The sequence below is a fragment of the Theropithecus gelada genome, unplaced genomic scaffold (assembly GCF_003255815.1).
Source record: "Theropithecus gelada isolate Dixy unplaced genomic scaffold, Tgel_1.0 HiC_scaffold_15916, whole genome shotgun sequence".
Lineage (NCBI taxonomy): Eukaryota > Metazoa > Chordata > Mammalia > Primates > Cercopithecidae > Theropithecus > Theropithecus gelada.
The window spans coordinates 120,063-138,786 of NW_020257676.1; the positions used below are offsets into that span (position 1 = coordinate 120,063).

The following is an 18,724-nucleotide window of genomic DNA, read 5'->3' on the forward strand; positions in this document are numbered from 1 at the left end:
GGGGGTGGGCAGCGCAGGTCCGGCCGGCGGGTGGGGGTTGGAGAGTGAGAGGCACGCGGGGCACCAGCTCAGCTCCTCTCTGGGGATTTCGTACTCGCAGTTTAAGGAACCAGCGGAGCACCAACTCCACTTGTGAGCTGGCGCAAGCGTCCCCCTCCCCTGGAGATCCACCCCTGCTCCCCTCTGAGGCCCCCTTTCCAAGTACCCTCTCTTCCGGGCACCCAGCGCCTCCCCAACCCTAGCACTGCGCGGGGCACCAGTTCTTCAGGGCGGGGGCTGCCCCACCGCTCCAGGGAGGGGACAGAGGGCCGGCCTCGGTCCAGGCGACCCCCGCCCCTCGCCAGGGGCGCCACCTTGGCCCCCTCCCGGCTGCCGCCCGCCGCCCCCGCCCCCCAGGGGGGTGTGTCTCCTAAGCAGGGGGGCGCGGGAGGCCAAGGGTGCCCCCAGCCGCCGACCCAGACCCCCTCCCGAGCGGGCGGCGAATGGTAGGCTCCACTGAAAGAGTGCCTGGCGGCGCGCGGTGTCCTTCTCCGAGCAGCTCTCGGCGCCCGCCCGCCGGGGTCTCGGCGATCGCTGCTCCTCCTCCTCCTTCTCCTCCTCCTTTTTCTCCTCCTCCTTCTCCCCCCGCCGCCTCGCCACCGCCGCGGCTCGGGCTGAAGGCGCCGCTGTCATTCCTGCGCCGGAGGAGCCGGCGCTGCCGGTGCCTGGGGGTCGGGGCGCGGGCGAGCCGGGCCGCGGGGGACCCAACAGGTAGAGCCGGGGGTGCCCGGCCGCGCGCCCCCCGCGCATCATGCAGCTCTTTGTCACCTCTCTCGCCCCCAGGCCAAAATCCTGAGCATGATGGAAGACAATAAGCAGCTCGCGCTCCGCATCGATGGGGCGGTCCAGTCGGCCAGCCAGGAGGTGACCAACCTGCGAGCCGAACTCACAGCCACCAACCGGAGACTGGCGGAACTGAGCGGCGGCGGCGGCCCCGGCCAGGGCCCGGGAGCCGCGGCCAGCGCCTCGGCGGCGGGGGACTCGGCGGCGACGAACATGGAGAACCCCCAGCTCGGAGCGCAAGGTAGGATCGCCCCGGCGCCCAGGGCGGAGGAAGGCGAGCGGCGCACGCCCGGCCTCGGAGGTGGCCGGGGACCCGGGGTCCCCCACGCCCGGGGCGAAATCGCTTTGCATTCTAGCTTGTAACCCTTTCCGCCCGGTGGTGGCCACCGCTGCTCCCCGGCTGGGAGTTGCAGGCTGCTGTCATTCACGAAAACCCGGGCGCAGTGTGCACGGGGTCACACGGTCACACCGGCCCCGGCCAGCCTGAGCGAGGCGCAGCCTGCAGGTCCCTTCCGGCGTCAGAAAGTGCCCTTTCCATGGCACCAGCCCCCAGCTCCGTGGCAAACTTTTCATGCAGAGGCCTTTTCCCCATCCCCCGCAGGGGTGAATGGCACGGTTCCCCCCACTTCCTTAGGCGCCTTCCTTTGCAATGACTCTTTCCCAAAGAGAACTCCGGCTCTGCCGCCCGTGGTTGGGATAAAGGATTGGACTGCTGTGCACTTTTCTCCGTGGATGCCAAATCCCTTGGCTCAGTTGCATCTGGACTTTATTTTCCTCTCATTTGAGGTCTCGCAGGCATTGGAATCTATGGATGCAACAGTAGATGCTCAGCTCAGCAGGGAGTTTGAATTTCTGAAAATATAAACACCGAGAGCACTTTCCAGGGGGATATTGTAGACCTCAAAGATTGAGCGGTAGAGAAATGAAGGCTTAGGGTGGTGGGCTGCAGGGAGCCCCTGTTTGAAGGGACTCTGCAGTTTAGAGAAGAGGAAGAAAAAGACAGTTGGTGTGTGTTCACATTGACAGAGATTAAGCTCTGAATCCCCCTGCAAGACCTAAAGGCGGATGAGGCATCCCTAAAATGTACTGTTTGGTTTCTGTGACTTGGAAAGTAAAAGGGTAAGCAGGCTTTGGGGAATTTTTTTTTTCTTTTTCCCTAATTGCCTTTTGAGAAACAGTATCACTGGTTATTAATATCATTTGAATTGCAAATTAAACTGCTGAAATCCAGAACAGGACAGAAAAAAAATCTCCAGTCCATGAGGGCCACTTGTCGAAATATGTCCCTTGAAGTACAGGGTACCAAATTGCTCAGTGGCTCAAAATGATTTTCTGGTTCTGTTGTCATTTCAAGAGCTTCTCTTGAGTGTTGAGAGAGTCTGTTTTCCTAAGAATCTGGTTCTCTCCATCAGTCTCTGTTTCCACCTTATCTTCCTGGGAAGGTGTGCGTTCTTTGATGTGAGATGTGAAGCCTGCCCGTGTGCACTTTTATGTCGAATTCCAAGTCGGATCTTAACTTGGTACTCCCGGAGCCTGTCGGAAGTCTTGGGAATTGGGGGGAGTACTTTGGTAAGGAAGTAGCCATGACGTAATGGTGAGAAGGTGTTGTGGTCCTAGTGCTTGCTGCAAGCTTGACATGTGGTTATTCTTGTCATCCCTTGCGATGTCATTGTGTGTGAAAGAACATTCTCCACTGGAACCTGTGCAAAAAAAAAAAAAAAAAAAAGAAAAAAGAAAAAAAGAAGAAAGAAAGAAAGGCAGACTGCAAGGTAATGCTTCACTTTTTATAGGCAGAGGCTCTGCTAACATTAAAGAAATAGCTAAGAACTGGCATTTTGCTAAGAATCAGAAGCTGTATAGTAAAGGACACTGAACAATGCTCATTTATTTCCCACCGTCTGCCCCCTTCTCAGCGAAGGAAAAGTTAAGTGGCTTTTTATCTGAGTCCTGGGTCTGGTTGTAGACTGGGCAGGCTAAGGCAGTCATCGCAGTGATGATATACACATGCTCAACTTGGAAACTGACATACTTACGGATGGTTAAATTGTTGTAGTGGAACAACAGGGGGCTATTTCCTTGTTCTTTTTTCCTACACAAATGCACAGGGCTGTGGAAATGAAAATGGCTTTTGGATTTCTTGCATATCCTTAAAAACACATAAAACCAGCAGCTCCCATATGCTCTCAGGACCGTGCCTGCCCATGTCAGTGACTGTCTGTGGGTGGTAGGATGAAGGGTGGTCTTGATTTCTCCTCTTTGTACATTGGTATGTCTCAAAATCTTTACTAGGGGCACTTTGTGATTTTTATAATCAGAAAATAAAATGTTAAAAGGTTTAAACTCTACTTGATTGTTGGCCGCATAACCATCTAAATTGATGTGCATTTAAACAGATGTGATGGTTGAAAAGAAAATAACCCCCCCCATATAAGTTCAGTGGGGTATCATTTACTTGTCTGTAGCAACAGTACATGATGCATTATTTAGCCTCTGTAAGTTTTGGGGATTTTTTTTTTTTTTTTTTTTTTGATGGGGGCGGGAGTTGTTTTGGTTTTTTTTTTTTTTTTTTTTTTTTTTTCATAGCCTGTGGCAGCATCCTGCTAGCACAGAAATCCCCTGCATAGGTGGTCTGGTAGTTTATTTTGCCATTGCTTTCATTATCCTAAAAAGAAGCCTTGAGTTCTCACTCAAGTTAATTTTAAAGTGTAATTGATTGGATTCCACTTGCTTCTTCTTAATACACCTCCAGGGAGGCTCCCAGAGGCTCAACTCCTCCGGGTTTCTGACTGTTCTTCCAAATTAGTCTGTGTTTTCATTTTGTCTGTGTTGGTGCAATTCAATGGGCTCAGACCCTTAAGAGTATTTAAGTGCTATTGAGTTATCAATTTTCAAATCAAGGTTTTGAGTAAAAGGAGTATCTTTGCATTTCAAAATGCAACGGTGTAAGTCATCTTTTAACGAAAGGGCATTATGCACATATTAAATGCATGCTAATGTACTTTTAATAATATTAGTAGAAATGGTTTTGGGAAAGAGTCACCTTTTGCTTCCTCTGCCAAGAGATTGTTAGATTCATTTTCAAATGTTTTTGGTTTTGTTGTTTTAATTCTTTTTTTAAATGAATGAAGCAAGCTCATCAATCCATCATTGGCTGTTTTGTTCCAGGGATGACAACTGGCAGTAGGTAGGTTGGTATCCCCTTTTGATGAAGAAAACTTGGGTTTTCCTAGCGGGTTAATGCAGTGTGTCATTTAAACAAAATATTAACTTGGTTGGTAGCCCCTGTGAGCTGGCATGGTTGCTATGTAACAGAATCTAGAAAGTGAACTGCTGAAAATCTGGGCTTTCGGCACTTCGGAGGATATTCTTTCGGAATCTGTGTTAAAAGAACTCCTGGCAGCCAGCCCATCTTGTCTCTCCCTCCTGCAACTGAGTTGGATAATCCTTAATGAGAATGCTGGCATACAGTGCAGAGGGCGTCCGTGCAGGATGGCACATTTCAGAGCTCCAGAGGCTGCCTTTTGGGTTGGTGGGGTCACGACAGCCTTTGACAGGTGGACAGAAGGAGGCTTGGAAAGAACAGAGCCAAGCATTTGTTCCAATTCATCTTGTTGTTGGTAGCCAGAGAAGGGATTTGTTTAAAGTAACATTTCTAAGCTGTTTTCCTCAGCATAACATCTCTGGGAAAATGTGTTTAAAATGCTTGCTGTTCTTTGAGGGGAAAATGTAGCAGTTTGTTTCTCTGAAAATGTTTTATCTGATGAATGACTAATATTAGATTCAATTGGTTGCTTTGCTATGCATAGAATAAAACAATTAAGTGCTACCATACCCAATTCAAATAGGTGTTAACTGTATATAACAAAATACTTAATGTCCAGTAGGGTGTATGCCTACTATCATTAGTTTCTTTTTTAAAGAAATAATTGTATTTGTATTCCTATGCAAGTGAATGTGCTGATAGCATCTTTCTTTGGTGTTGAGGACTCCCTGCCTACTGCATTTGTTAGAATGAGATGGAGGAAAGTGTCAGTTTTCTGTACCTTTGTACATTTCCATAAATACATGCAAGTTTTTATTTTTCTCTCCAGGCATTAAAATAGGCTGTTACTTAAGGTCTGACAGCTCTTATCTACCATTACTACAACACTGGAAACTCTTTCGTGAAGTATAAATTACCTTTGGAGTGAATTGTATGTGTGAGTAGTCTGCAGAGACGCTAGACACTGTCGCTTTGCAAAATAAGTTCTGTCTTCTGGCATCCCCTTCTCAATTCATTCTGCCTCTGCTCTTGTTTTCCTAAGCAGACTTTTATCTTTTTTGAGAAAGAGAATTTTCAAATGGCAGAGAGGATGGAACAAAATGTTGGGGAATCTCGGACCTTCTGTTAGCTTGCCCCTAAGTTACAGAGCTCATCGAGCAGCCTGTGCCTTGGTTTTCCAGCCACATCAAGGGGCTGAAATAAGTGTGTCTTTTCCTAACCTGGTAGGCTGTCATGGGATGGGGATTCAGACTTCTCCCTGAAAATTATCATGCGTGGTCACAAAGAGATTACTTACAGATCAGTACAGTGTGGTTGAAATTACTTATTGATTGGGGATTATTTACTATCTTTCCATTGTCTTTGGAAAATGCCTTCAAAGGACCTCTTAAGTCAAGTCTCTGGTTCTGGTTAATTTCATGCTTCCAGCGTGCGCTTCATTATTTTTAGTGGTTTTCCAACACCTCTTTGATGTACCCCAGAAGTCTGAGCTGACCTGACTTGTCTAATGGGAGCCTGGTCACATATCTTCCCAGGGTAAGGCGTGAGAGGCCGTCTCCATCCCTTCACCCTGTTACTCCTCAAGAAGACTGTTGGCACTTTTTAGGAATCCTATAGGGTTATAATGTGTGACTTCCTGGCTGCCAGTGAGTTTGTAGCAGATGGGCTTGGCAGGTGGCAAGAGCTCATTGGAACTTTGCCTGCTCACTGTGCACATCATATGGGGCCCAGAAGGTCAAGCTTGGGATTTGGCCACATTCACTGCATGTTTTCTTTATGTATTATATATCTATATATTCATTCCTGGGCTGTGTAGATAAGGACAGTGAAATCAACATGAACTCCTCTGTTCTTTCCATACCTTAATGGTTTGACTGGAATTGGTCCCTGACTTCTTACCTACCGCCATATATCAGGCAAGAGCAGAACTCGTTCTGCCTGCTGAGCCCAGAGAATGGGTTTTTAAGTGATGTTGCATGTGGAAATAGGTCTCAGTGTTTGGGCTGCGTATTAGGGTGAGTAGCACACAATATGGCAGGAGTGTCACCGCCAGCAGTCATTGCCCTGCCTTGGTGCCCTGAATTGCAGGCATAGGGGGTTCAGGCAGAATCATTTAGGAAAGGATATCTTCCCCGAAGCCAACAGAGTGGCCATCCACAGGAGCAGATCATACCTGACGATTCATAGCAGCTAAGAGTTCTGCTGACCCCTGTCACCACCCTCTAGTTCCCCTGCTACCACCCCCCAGTTCCCCTGCCAGTCCCATCTCAGTTGTGGAGAAGCTGGAAGATCAGGGAAAGGAATGCCTTCTTCCGCCCCGTTTGGTTGCATGACACCAGAACATTCTTGCTTGTTTGATGCAACCTCGATCTAAGTGGTAGAGGCGAGGTTGTGCTCTGTGGGCCTTCCTGCTACCCCCTTGGAGTCCTAGGCTGCTGGAAACGTGAAAGAAGCTGAACGTAGTTTTAATGAGTTTGGCAAGAACAACTGTTTCAGCAGGTGGCTGCTGTGTGGTACGAGATCATTGGTGCTAAATTTATTCTGCCGGCTTTGTGGACTGGGTCCTGCCAGACCCTTGGGTCAGGCTTCCAAAAGGTCCCTGCCCCTTTACTCTCTGATGAGTTGAGACCTCAGCACAGGAGCTTAGATGGAGCTTGGAACAGGCAGTCCTGCAAGCAAAGAGCCCCAGGGCCTCTGCGCACTTCTCTGGTCAGGCTCGAGAGGGGAGAGAAGTTGGGGAGAGGAAGTGTCCTGCCCAGCTCCCTTCTCCTCTGTCCTCTTCCACCACCGCAAGCGCTGTGGTACCTTTGTGGGGGATGTAAAGGCCTTCCGTTCCCAATATTGCCTCTGCTCTACAGATTGTGTGAAGTAATGAGTCATTAAGAACAGAGCACCCTTTTAAAGAAGCTGATATTCTCCACTCATCTTTGCATACCTCGTTATTATTGTTCTCAGAACTTACCTTTTGGGTATGCCACAAGACGCTGGGGATTCTGGGACCATCTTGAAGCATGTAGTATTTTTCCCTTTGGTCAAGGTGAATAGTTTAATGTAGCAGTAAATGAGAACTGGTTTCATTACTTTGGTCAAACTTTTTAATAAATAATAATATGCACTTATATCAACTACCCTGGCAAGTGCTTAACATACATTATTGAATCCTGAGGCCAGCGAGGTGACAACTGCAGCTGGCCCCCACCCAGCACAGTCAAAAATCTGTGTATAACTTTTGACTCCCCCAATACTTAACTCCTACTAGCCTACTATTGACTGGAAGCCTTATGATAACATAAACATAGCATAATATAAACAGTTAACAGATAACATAAGCAGTTGACTTACACATACTTTTATGCCCTATGTATTATGTATTTTATAATTAAGTAGAGAAATCAAGTAAGCTAGAGAAAACAAAATATTAAGAAAATCGAAAGGAAGAGAAAATATATTTGCTATTCATTAAGCAGAAGTGGATCATCATAAAGGTCTTCATCCTCATCATCTTCATGTTGAGGAGAAGGAGGAAGAGGAAGGGTTGGTCTTGCTGTCTCAGGGGTGCCAGAGGTGGAAGAAAATTCACGTACAAGTGGACCTGCACAATTCAGACCTATGTGGTTCAAGGTCAACTATATAATGCCTGTTTTTCAAAAGAGGAGACTGAGTCTCAGAGAAACCAAATCACTTGTTTGCAGTGAGATAGTGATGACTACAATGGTGATAATAACAGCAGACTTCGGCATAGCGTTTACTCTGAGCCAGATACTGTTCTAAGTGATTTTCTGGATTAATACATTGCATTAATGCATTCAGTCTTCATAATGACTTATTGGGCAGGTACCATTCTTGTACCTATTTTCCATAGGAGAAAACTGAGGCACAGAGATGACACATTTACTTGCCAAACGGTATATGGTCAGGAAGTGACCAAGCTCTGGCTCTCAAGTCTATGCTCTTATTCATTCCACTTTGACATCCAGGGTCATTCAACTGCCACATGACTGAGCCAGGAATGCAGACCCACTAGGTCTCTCTGCTGTTTAAACCTGTGTATGCTTCTCTGCCCTGTCTCCTGAGTCAGAAGCATCCTTTGGCTTGTTCCATTAGGAAGGTTCAGGGAGCTGTAGCCTTGTCTCTACTCCTGATTAATGTTTCCCTAGACTGGTGGTAGTTCCTGGGTCCTTACGGTAAAGTCTTATGCTTGAGAGTTAGGGGATCACTCAGCCTCTCAGCCATCAACTGACAAAGAGGGGACTGGATTCTGTTTGCAAGATGGGCAGCCCAGGGGCCACTTATCACTAATGAAAAAGACTATTTTGATCCTGGACTCGGAGCCTCCAATTTCTTGGACTTTGTGTGTTTCATCTCTCTTAGGAAGGATGAGTCCAGGCAAAGCCAGAATCTTGTGACAGCCTTATTCCCCATCCATCCCATGTCCTTTCTTTTGCCTGAGTTCTCTCTCTGTGGCCGCAGTAGCCTCCAGCACCCCGAGACCATGCCCAACAAAGGACTTATTAACCTTAAACAGATACCTTCACGCTAGGGTTTCTTAGCCTCAGTACTATTGACATGTGGAGCAGATAATTCTGTGTTCTCAGGGGGCCGTCCTGTATGTTGTAGGATATTTAGCAGCATTCCTGGCCTCTACCCACTAGATGACAGTAGAACCCTTCACACCCCAGTTGTGACAACCAAAAATGTCTCTAGAAGTTGCCAAATGTCCCCTTCAGGTCACAATTATCCCTGGTTGCGAACTGCTTTTTATGCAGTGGTGTTAGGGGAGACGTCCGTTGTTAGTCTTGGAATGACAGCTCTGTGAGGTCAGGGACTTTTGTCTATATTTTATTGTATCCTTAGCACCTAGAACAGTGCTTTATACATAATATAATAGCTCAGTAAATACTTGCTGAATGAGTAGATGGATGGATTGATGAATACTAAATTACGAGGTGTGTGGATCTGGTCTACTTTATACAGGGTATCATGAGGATCACTGATTTAATGATTAGATGAATTTAACTGAGTGCTTACATACCATATATTAAGCACTGTTTCAAATTCTTTATCTGTAATACCTCAACTAATCCTTTAAACCACCGTCTGAGATAAGTACAGTGTTTGTCATTTCACAGATGAGAAAGTTGAGGCACAGAAAGGTCATGTGACCTGCCCAGGGTCACCGAGCTAGCAAGTGGCAGAGCCAGGATACAAACACAAGTCAGTGTGATTCCAGAGACTGCCTGGCGTCTCCACCAGGATACTCTGGAGCTTGGCATCCTTTTTCCCGTTACTGCCCAAGAAACCATTATTGTTCTAATGTTGGCATTGTGGCAATTATAATTAGGATTTGCATGTCAGACACTAACTCATTCATCATCAATCCTCAGAGTTCTGCTGGACAAAATATGCTCTGTCACTGCTGGAGGATCCGTAGCCAGCAAGGACTCCTGTCTGGCCAGAGGTAAGAGGACTGCTTAGTGCTGAGCCATGTTCAGATGTGAGAATCTCTTCTCTCTGCCTCACTGCTGGGCTGTGACCAAAGAGAATCACAGAGAGGACTTGACCTTCCTACCTTTATGGGAAAGGGAACAGTGGACCCCAGAGCTTCTTAGTGGAATTTGGACTCATTTTTAGCAAAAGGGCTATTCCAGGATCAGAACTGGGGAGACAGAGAGACTTTTGAGATCACCCAAGGGAGCAGTAAGAGCAATAGCCAGTGTTCGTTGAGGCTTCCCCAGACACTGTGATGAGCTCAACAAACATTTTCTCAATTTACCTTCATATTACAGAGAGTTAGATATTGTTATCCCCTCCACTCCACAATGAAGACATTGAAGCTTAGAAGAGTTAAGTTGCTTTTCCAAGTTCTGGAAAGTAGTCCACTAGTGAACAGAAAAACAGGGGATCAGAACACAGGTTCACACGTTTGGCTGACCCTGGAATCTGCTCGCTTCATTAAGATGAGAATATCCAGATGTCACTGTCAGGTAGCCCAAAGACATGCCAGTAGGACGGTTTTGCTTTTTTGCTTAACGCCTTCCCTTCCCCTCCCCTTTTTTTCTTCCTTTCTTCTTCCCTTCTCTCTGTCTCCATCTATTGTGAGAGATTGGGCACATAGGCCCAGAGACCACAGATTTAATAAGATGGGGACTGAGTTATCTTGGACTCATAGCCTCATAGGTACAACTGACATGGAAACATAATTTTCTAGTAAAGGTCTCGATGGGTGTAATGGAAAAATAGACAGTGAAGTGACAAATATAGGAGCCTTCACAGATGTGCATGACAATGGTAATATGTAATAAAAGCATGCTGGAAAATACATTAATTTCACCGCTAGAGGTTAAAACTGGCTCTGATAGATTATTAAAAAGTACAACTGTTTGGATAGATTGGTATCAGACACTGCAGAGAACAGCTAGTACCTGGAACCTTCTCCCCCAGAGAAAGAGTACATCTTAAGGAGAAGGAAGATGTGGATGTTACTGGGTTTAGGTCTTGAATAATAGCTTTTCTGTCCTCTTTTCAAAGAGAATTTAAAAAAGATGTGAATTTCAGGACGGAAATACCAGCATCCTTTAAAGTAAGCTCACCCCTTGTATCATCTCCCCAGCCAGGTCTCAGGCTTCTGGTAAGCTGCAACAAATGAATTCGTTCATTTTCCTTGATTAACTTGAACATGGTGTATTTAAACTGTTGAACATGACGTATTTGCTTTAATTTGGCAAGTGCAACTTGGAATACAGTGGGATTAATGTCATCTCTTTTTTTTAATCCCCACTCCTGCTGTTTGAAATTGGCAAGAATACGCTCACCATTTCTTGATGATGGCAAGGTAGGAGAGTTAGAAATTTGGTACTGGCCCTGGAGAGTGCAGTTGTGGGACCATAGAGCATGATAAATGATACCTGGGGAAACATGACCTGGAATTATATGTGTATTGATTATCTTAATTAATGTGCTCATCAACTGGATTGCTTTTCCTATTCCTATAAGGTTTACTACGTAAAGCAAGAAAAAACAGTACTATTCAGTGCATCTTCAGTATTTGGGTGTTAACAGAAAGACAAGGCTTGGCTGCCATTTTGTGGGGATGGTCAGCCTGTTCTCGGGTAAACATACTCACAGTGCCCTGTTTGCAACTTGACATGGTACCAGGCAGCCCTGCTGGAGAAGAGAGGCATGTTCAAGTTTTAATGGAAGTCCTGTAGAGAAGGATCATGATCTCTTGGTCAGCTTCCACAGGTTGGGTCATTCTCATCAGCAACTACAAAAACAAAATAAAACAAAAATAACCTCGTTTAAACTTGTCTGGTCAAGACCGGGGTTGATTCTACCATGAGTCAACTCAAAACCCATCCTCTAACTCTTTCAGTGTTATCACATTTATTATAAAACAAGAGCTTGGTGGAACATCAGTTTACAGAGCTGATGCTCAGCACCGTTTTTACAGGATTCTCCTGCATTTATTCACTTTTCCTCTTTTCTTGGCAATCAAGAGGGCTCCTTGGAAGCACTATAGTATCTCTACCTAGCCATCTCTTTGCAGTGTCCAAAGAGTTTCACAGGCATCATCCCAATGGACCCTACCAACTGGTCCATGTGATTGAATTGAGGTAGACACAGCAATCTATTTCTCAACTCAGGAGACTGAGGCACAGCAATTTAAGTTGATTTGTCTGAGATTGTTGAGCTGGTTTTTGAACCAACTTGCCCTCTCTTTCCCCACGCTAAGATCGGGCCCAGCTGCACAGTGTGGGAGGAGAACTGCCCCATAGCTCATGGCTGGGTGAGGTCTGACCTGGGCTGGGCCACTCCCTCCTGGGCATGGGCCACTGGGTCTTGTAAGGCCTGGATGGAGACACCGTCACTTCAAGACTGTGCCCTCATACTCTGAGCCTCCTGTCCAATGAGTGGCCCATGATGAAAGGGGAATCCATTTTTACAAATGAATCCAATTTTTTTTACACTAGATTCTTTATTCTTTTCAGTGGGATTTTACAATCATTTGACTTCTCTTTCAATGACCAGTTTTGTTTGTTTGTTTGTTTGTTTTTGTTGAGACAGAGTCTCTGTCGCCCAGGCTGGAGTGCAGTGGCCCAACCTTTGCTCACTGCAAGCTCCGCCTTCCGGGTTCATGCCATTCTCCTGCCTCAGCCTCCCAAGTAGCTGGGACTACAGACACCTGCCACCATGCCTGGCTAATTTTTTTGTATTTTTAGTAGAGATGGGGTTTCACTGTGTTAGCCAGGATGGTCTCCATCTCCTGACCTCGTGATCCATCCACCTCGGCCTCCCAAAGTGCTGGGATTACAGGCGTGAGCCACCGCGCCTGGCCCCAATGACCTGTCTTCTTAATGCCTGAGCTTAGAGTTTCTCCTCTTCTAGTTTCCCTAACAAGCAGTTAGGGATCTGTAAACAAGGTCAGGGATTACACCAGGAGAATGTCCTGTTTATTTCAGTGGCCTAGATCTGACAATGGCTCCCCTGTGGAGAATTTGTTGTTGTTGCTTTTTTTTTTTTTTTTTTTTTTGCACTCTATACCATCATAATTTAGGATATTTTACTCTGGAAAATACACCTGTGTGGAGACTGGTAGATGTGTGTATTCTTTGGGTGCCGGGGGCAGGATTTAGCAAACACAATAAATCTGCCTAATTTCTCTCTCTTTTTCACTATCCCTTTAGGGAGATCCCATTAGACCTTTAGAAGCTCTTTTATTAGGGTCTTTGGGTTAATATGCAACCAAAATGTGTTGGTTTGAATTCTCCAGCTAACCTGTTGGTTGTTTAGATGCATGTGGTCACTTTCGCTGTGGCTGTAACTGCCTGGACAGCAAGTGGTCCAGCTTCATGCCCAGATCCTGGCCTCAGGTGAATGGAATTTTATCCACAGATCACAAGCCAAGAGTATGGCAGAAAACTCAGGGAGATCGGAATGGGGCATTTTTTTCTGTGCATCTTAAAGGAATGGAAGGGGAGGTATCAATCCAGTGGTCTCTGCAGTGTAGCAGGTGACCAGCTGAGGTCCACTGACTCCTAAGTGGCAAGTCCAGTGGCTGGGACTCTGATCTCTGTTTCAATTCCATTGCAACAAGGAACATTCTTCTGGGCTTTCCCAACTTCTGACAGCAAAATAGAAATAATAGACATGGGAACTTCATTTGAAGGTCTATTTATAATGGATTCTAGAATAGAAAGTATTTTTGAGGATCAAAATGTGTTGGGGCTTTTGAGTTTTAGATTTGTATTAGAATTAAATGCATAAGAGTATGCACCCTCCCGAGGTGGGAGGATTGCTTGAGCCCAAGAGTTCAAGATCAACCTGGCCAATAGAGTGAGACACTATCTCTACAGAAATCTTAAAAGTTAGCTGACCTTGTTGGCGCACACTCGTGGTCCCAGCTACTTGGGAGGCTGAGGTAGGAGGATCAACTTGGGACCAGGAGTTTGAGGGTGCAGTGAGCTATGATTGCACCACTGCACTCCAGCTTTGGTGATAGAGCAAAACCCTGTCTCAAAAAAATAATAATAATAATAATTAAGATTTTCCCAAACTAATGGATATTATAGTTATTAATATAGGCATAGACGAAAGTGCTTCTTGTTTTGAAGTTCATTTTAGTGCTTCCCCTTTGTGACTTCAATAGTGGAGCTAGTGTGGAAGTTGGCAAACTTCTTCTAAAAACAGCCAAATAATAAATAGTTTAGGTTTTGAGCACCATAAAGTATCTGTTGCAATTCCTCGAATCTGCTGTTATAATACAAAAGCAGCCATAGACAACAGGTAAATAAATGGGCATGGTTGTATTCCAATAAAACTTTATTTATAAAAACAGGTAGCCCTGGGGTGATCATTTGCCAACCAACCCTTGGACATGTATTAATAGTTCTTGTTTATTTGTCTCTGACCCAGCTCAACGTACAGGAGGAGCTTAATAAATGGTGATGAATGAGTGAGCTAGTGAATTAAACATGAGCAATAAAACTACTAGATTATAGCGTTAAAGGAGCAAAAATGAGAAGTTAATGACTAGGGGTGTTGTGGTTAATGGACAGGAGAAAGAGACATTTGCTGCCACTCAGTGGTTTGAGACGGAGTCACTTGTGTTCAGCCTTCATCACTGACTTCCCAAGACCCGTGCTCTAACCCCTGAGCTATGGAGCCCTTGCCTTCATCACTGACTTCAAAAGAACTGAGAAGGGACAAAGAGTCATTGGTCATGGTGAGATGCAGGGTGGGACACTTGACATCTGAGCCTCAGTTTCCTTGTTATGAAATGAGGAGGTCACTTCTATCTTCCAGATAATGCAGCAAATAAATATGGGTTTAAGGGAAGGAGTGAGGCCTGATTCAGATCCTGGTGATATGATGTAGATGCTGTGGGACGTTCCGGCTCTCAGCTTCCTCATCTGGAACATGAGGCTGATAACACCTCTGTGGTGGAGTGACTGGGCTGGTTTCATGCAGGGGTCCTTGACCTCAGCACTGTTGACATTCTAGGCCAGATAATTCTTTGTTGTGGGGGTGGGGGGCTGTCCTGTGCATTTGAGGACATTTAGCAACATCTGTGCCAGTAGCAACCCCATTATGTGACAACCAATATCATCAGATATTGCCAAATGTCCTTTTAGGGATGAAAGCATTCCCTGCTTGGGATCTGCTGGTTTAAGGGACTAACATACTGCTCCTGGCATGAAGTTTAGCAGACTTTGGGATTCCTTAGATAGAACTCTTGGTTATTAATAGTGCATTGCATTACTGAACTATGAATTCTCTCCTCTTTGACTTATTAACAAAACCACTTTATTTCCTTAGCTGATTTCTGTCTCCCAAAGGCAAGACTGGGTATTTTGTTCCAGAACCCAAGTCCTTCTCCTGAACCTTCTATGTCACTTAGAAACCGAACTTCCTATGATGTCCTGTTGAGTGTGTCCTAGCTTTTTAATGTATAGGTACCCTAGACTTGCATTCGAGGTTATGGTCAGTATCAAGTGATTCATACAAGAGATCATCCAGATGTCTTCACCATGAACCAAAGGGAAGGGTACAGACTGAGAGGCTCAACTCACAGAGGCTGGCAGGCTGAGGCCGGGGATTGTACTCTGAGGAAACAGATAGTGTGCCGCAAACTCCCACCAACAGAATGATCATTTCCCTGGTGAGCAGGCACACACTGTTAACATTAGCCAGGGGCCAGTTTTCAATGGTTTAAACTTTAATTAAGATGGCTATTCCATACCACAGGTTAACATCTGGATTTCGTGTTTCTGCCATCCGTATTCTCACTGAATAGTGATTCCCAGTGTTTTTAATGAAGAGAGAAAGAAAATTCTGGCTCCTACATTTTAGTAGTCATATTTTTGCTCTCTGTTTGAGAAGATACCTAAATGCAAAAGATTACAATGAATTCAGTAGCTTTGTCAAATGGAGACTGCTTCTGTATTGCATATATTTGAAAACTAATGGTATACACATCAAGAAAAATAATTCATTGTGCCCACAGGCAGCAGGTTGGAGATGTGTGGATTTTGAACTTCTTGTCACCTTCTCTGGCCACCCAGAGTCTCTACGGCCCACAGGTTGGGCCCGGATCAATGTGGTGCTCCACAATGTCAGGTGCAGTGAGGTGCTTGACAAGTGCCTTGGAAAACTACGGCCTCTGCCCTGGGACTTTGAGTCTTCTGCTGATTTTAAGGGATTCCTCTGTTCTTCAAACCCAACTCTGCCTCCCTGTGACACAGCTGATGAACCTGTAATTTGGGCCCCTGGCTTTCAGAAAACTCTGCAAAATTTCTGCAGAGTGACTTCCTGGTATGAATACCAGAAAGCACCAGTTATGGTCAGAATAACAGAACTGGCCCCACGCTAGATTTCCGGCAATACGATGCGATTGGCCAACTGCCATCACTAACTAGTGTCACCCTGCCTCATCTCCAGCAATATCCTAAAACCCCTCAAGCATGTGATCCGTCATATCATTTTCTCATTTATGCCAACGATGGATAATGGCCTAATCTCTCCAGCAGCATTCAGATTTATTAGAGAAGATAGCATTTACAAAACCATTTCACTGTTCCTCTGCAAACACCCTAAGCTGTCTTACAATAAACCATTTTCTTTATAATACGCCTTCCTTTTAACAGTGGTTTATTCCCTGCAATCAAAATCACCTGGAAGAGCCCAGAAAATGGTTTTCATTTCTCTCCCTTCGTGTTTGGTTCATCTCTGGCTGGAGGGCTCTGCAGGACCTGGGAGTGAACATTAGAGAGAGGCAGAGGCCAAACTTTGCTAAGGATGAGAGCTCTGCAGCAGGACATGGTCAGTACAAGGCTGGACCCAGCCTGGGTGACCATCTGCTGGGCCTGCTGGCAAAGCACCTCCCACGTTGGGTTTAGATGTTCAGGAGAAAAATACATGCGCAAAACCCAATGTGATCTGGTTGGGAGGACTCTTTTGTTCATTGTGTGTCGCTTTCAAGACTGACCGCCAAAGAAAATGACAAGTTTAGCAGCCACAGTATGTTGTCATTTGAATACAACCCAGAGAAACACTGAGAGACAGTAATTACTAGGAGAAGGGCCTCACTGGTTTTTGCGTGAACGATTTGTTTGAACAAACGAAGATGCTGATGCAGGGAAGTTCAGGATCTATAGCGGGGGACAGAGATCTCTGGAGTCCACTGCCAAGTGCAAATCCTGTCTCTTAACACTTCCTAGCTGGGGGCAAGTTGCTTTACTAAAATAGGCCTTGGTTTCCTCATAGGGATAATGCTGGTCCTGACCTCCCAGGGCTGTTATAGGATTTAGGTAGAATGTGTGTGATGCACAGAGCACATTACTTGGCACTTGCCAATTCCCTGTAAATGTCGTTAACAAATGTTCATAAGTTGCCAGTATCCCTACAGGCACTGAGGAAGGAAATTGAGTTTATTCTTTGGTTTCTTTGTTCAGCTAACATTCATAAAGCACTCTATGATTGACAGAGCACCGTGAGGAGCTCCCAGGATACCCGGACCAGTAAGGTGCCCACCACCTGCTGGAAGCCAAAGGAGGGAAAAACAGCAGAGGAGAGCCCCATTGTGGGATCCAGAGACCTGGGTTCTGGCCTCTACCCTACAACTAAGAGACTAAAGAAGAGCAGAGCGGGCCAGGCACGGTGGCTCAACACCTGTAATCCTAGTACTTTGGGAGGGTGAGGCGGGCAGATTATTTGAAGCCAGGAGTTCAAGACCAGCCTAGCCAACATGGCAATATCCTGTCTCTACTAAAAATACAAAAACTACCCGGTGTGGTGGTGCAGCTACTCAGGAGGCTGAAGCACAAGAATTGCTTGAAACTGGGAGGCAGAGGCTGCAGTGAGCTGAGATCATGCCACTGCACTCCAGCCTCCATGTCAGAGTGAGACTCCATCTCGAAAAAAAAAAAAAAAAAGAAAGAGGAGCAGAGGGGACTTCTCACTTCCATGAGGGCTTGGTGCCAACCGTATGGCCAAGGTGTAGGGTGTGGCATCCCCGCCAGCCTCTGCAACTTGTGAGAGGCATCCCGGGAAGTGACTTAGGAACTGAGACACTGGTTCAGTCAAAATGAGGGCATTTGGCATGTGGTAAGACTTCTCTGAAGTCCCTCCTATTTCTGAATTTCTACAACTTCTGACCATTCATAATATCACCCAATCCATCAGTTCCACCTTAAAACATTTCTTCAAGGACAGGCAGTTCATCTTGGAGAGTGTGGTCTCACCTGGCTTGAGAGAGATGATGTTAGCCTGCCAACTCTGCCAGAGACAGGTGCAGGAGAGACACGTGAAAGCTGAGGTGGAGAGAAGAAGATGGCACCAGAAGGAAGTGCCCATGTGGGTTGTGGAATGACGCAATGCCTGTACAATCCAGGAAGGGACACTGAAGACAGCCTCATCTAGTCTTTCCTTTGCAGTTGGAGAAACTGAGGCTGGAGAGCGCAAGTGAGCCTGCTGAGGCTACACAGCCCTTTATAGCAGAACCTGGGCTAGAGCAAGACCTCTGGCCTCTTGGTCCAATTCGTGTTATCCTGACTCCCAAGCTTCCTCATGTGGTGTCCCAGCTGCTACACAGATCTGTGCTGTAAATTCCAGCAGAACCTTTGTGTGCCATAAACTCATCCTTTCTGTGCCCTCAAATAACTTAAATTCTGAAACAGACAAGCTGGAAACAGAGGAGACCTGTGGTATGGAGTTTGTGGCTTGGTCTGACTTTCTAGGGAGCACAGAAGACGGTGATTTAGAAAAAAAAAAAAAAAAAAAAAAAAGCACAAGCCAGATGCCCAAATTAAAACACTAAATTTTCTTGGAGTTTATGTGCTCCAAGCAATGTAAATAAAGGTGAGGGCTGGGCCCCTCTGCGCATACATCAGCCTCAGCGAAGGCTCACTCCCCTGTTGTGTTTAGGTATTTCAGCCCATCACCTCCACCTCTTGGCATTTCTGAGATACAAGGGGGAGGGTTCCATTTGTCATCCTGATTGTCCTCCCTAGGGTTTCTTGGAGCCGCGATCTCAGGGTTGCCTTTTGCATGAAATATGAAGCTGAGAGATAGAACCAGGACATTTCAATGCAGGCAGGATACACTTGGGAAGGCTGGGTTTCTGCCCTCGTGGCCTCATTTGCA

General features: G+C 46.0%; 1 protein-coding gene across 1 annotated transcript; it reads left to right on the forward strand.

The window, feature by feature from the left end:
- Window positions 1-515: 515 nt before the first annotated feature.
- LOC112617223 (kazrin-like) lies at window positions 516-1,789 on the forward strand. Its single transcript, XM_025373973.1, has one exon. The coding sequence runs from the start codon at window positions 838-840 to the stop codon at window positions 1,183-1,185; it is 348 nt and encodes a 115-aa protein (XP_025229758.1). The 5' UTR covers window positions 516-837; the 3' UTR covers window positions 1,186-1,789.
- Window positions 1,790-18,724: the final 16,935 nt, after the last annotated feature.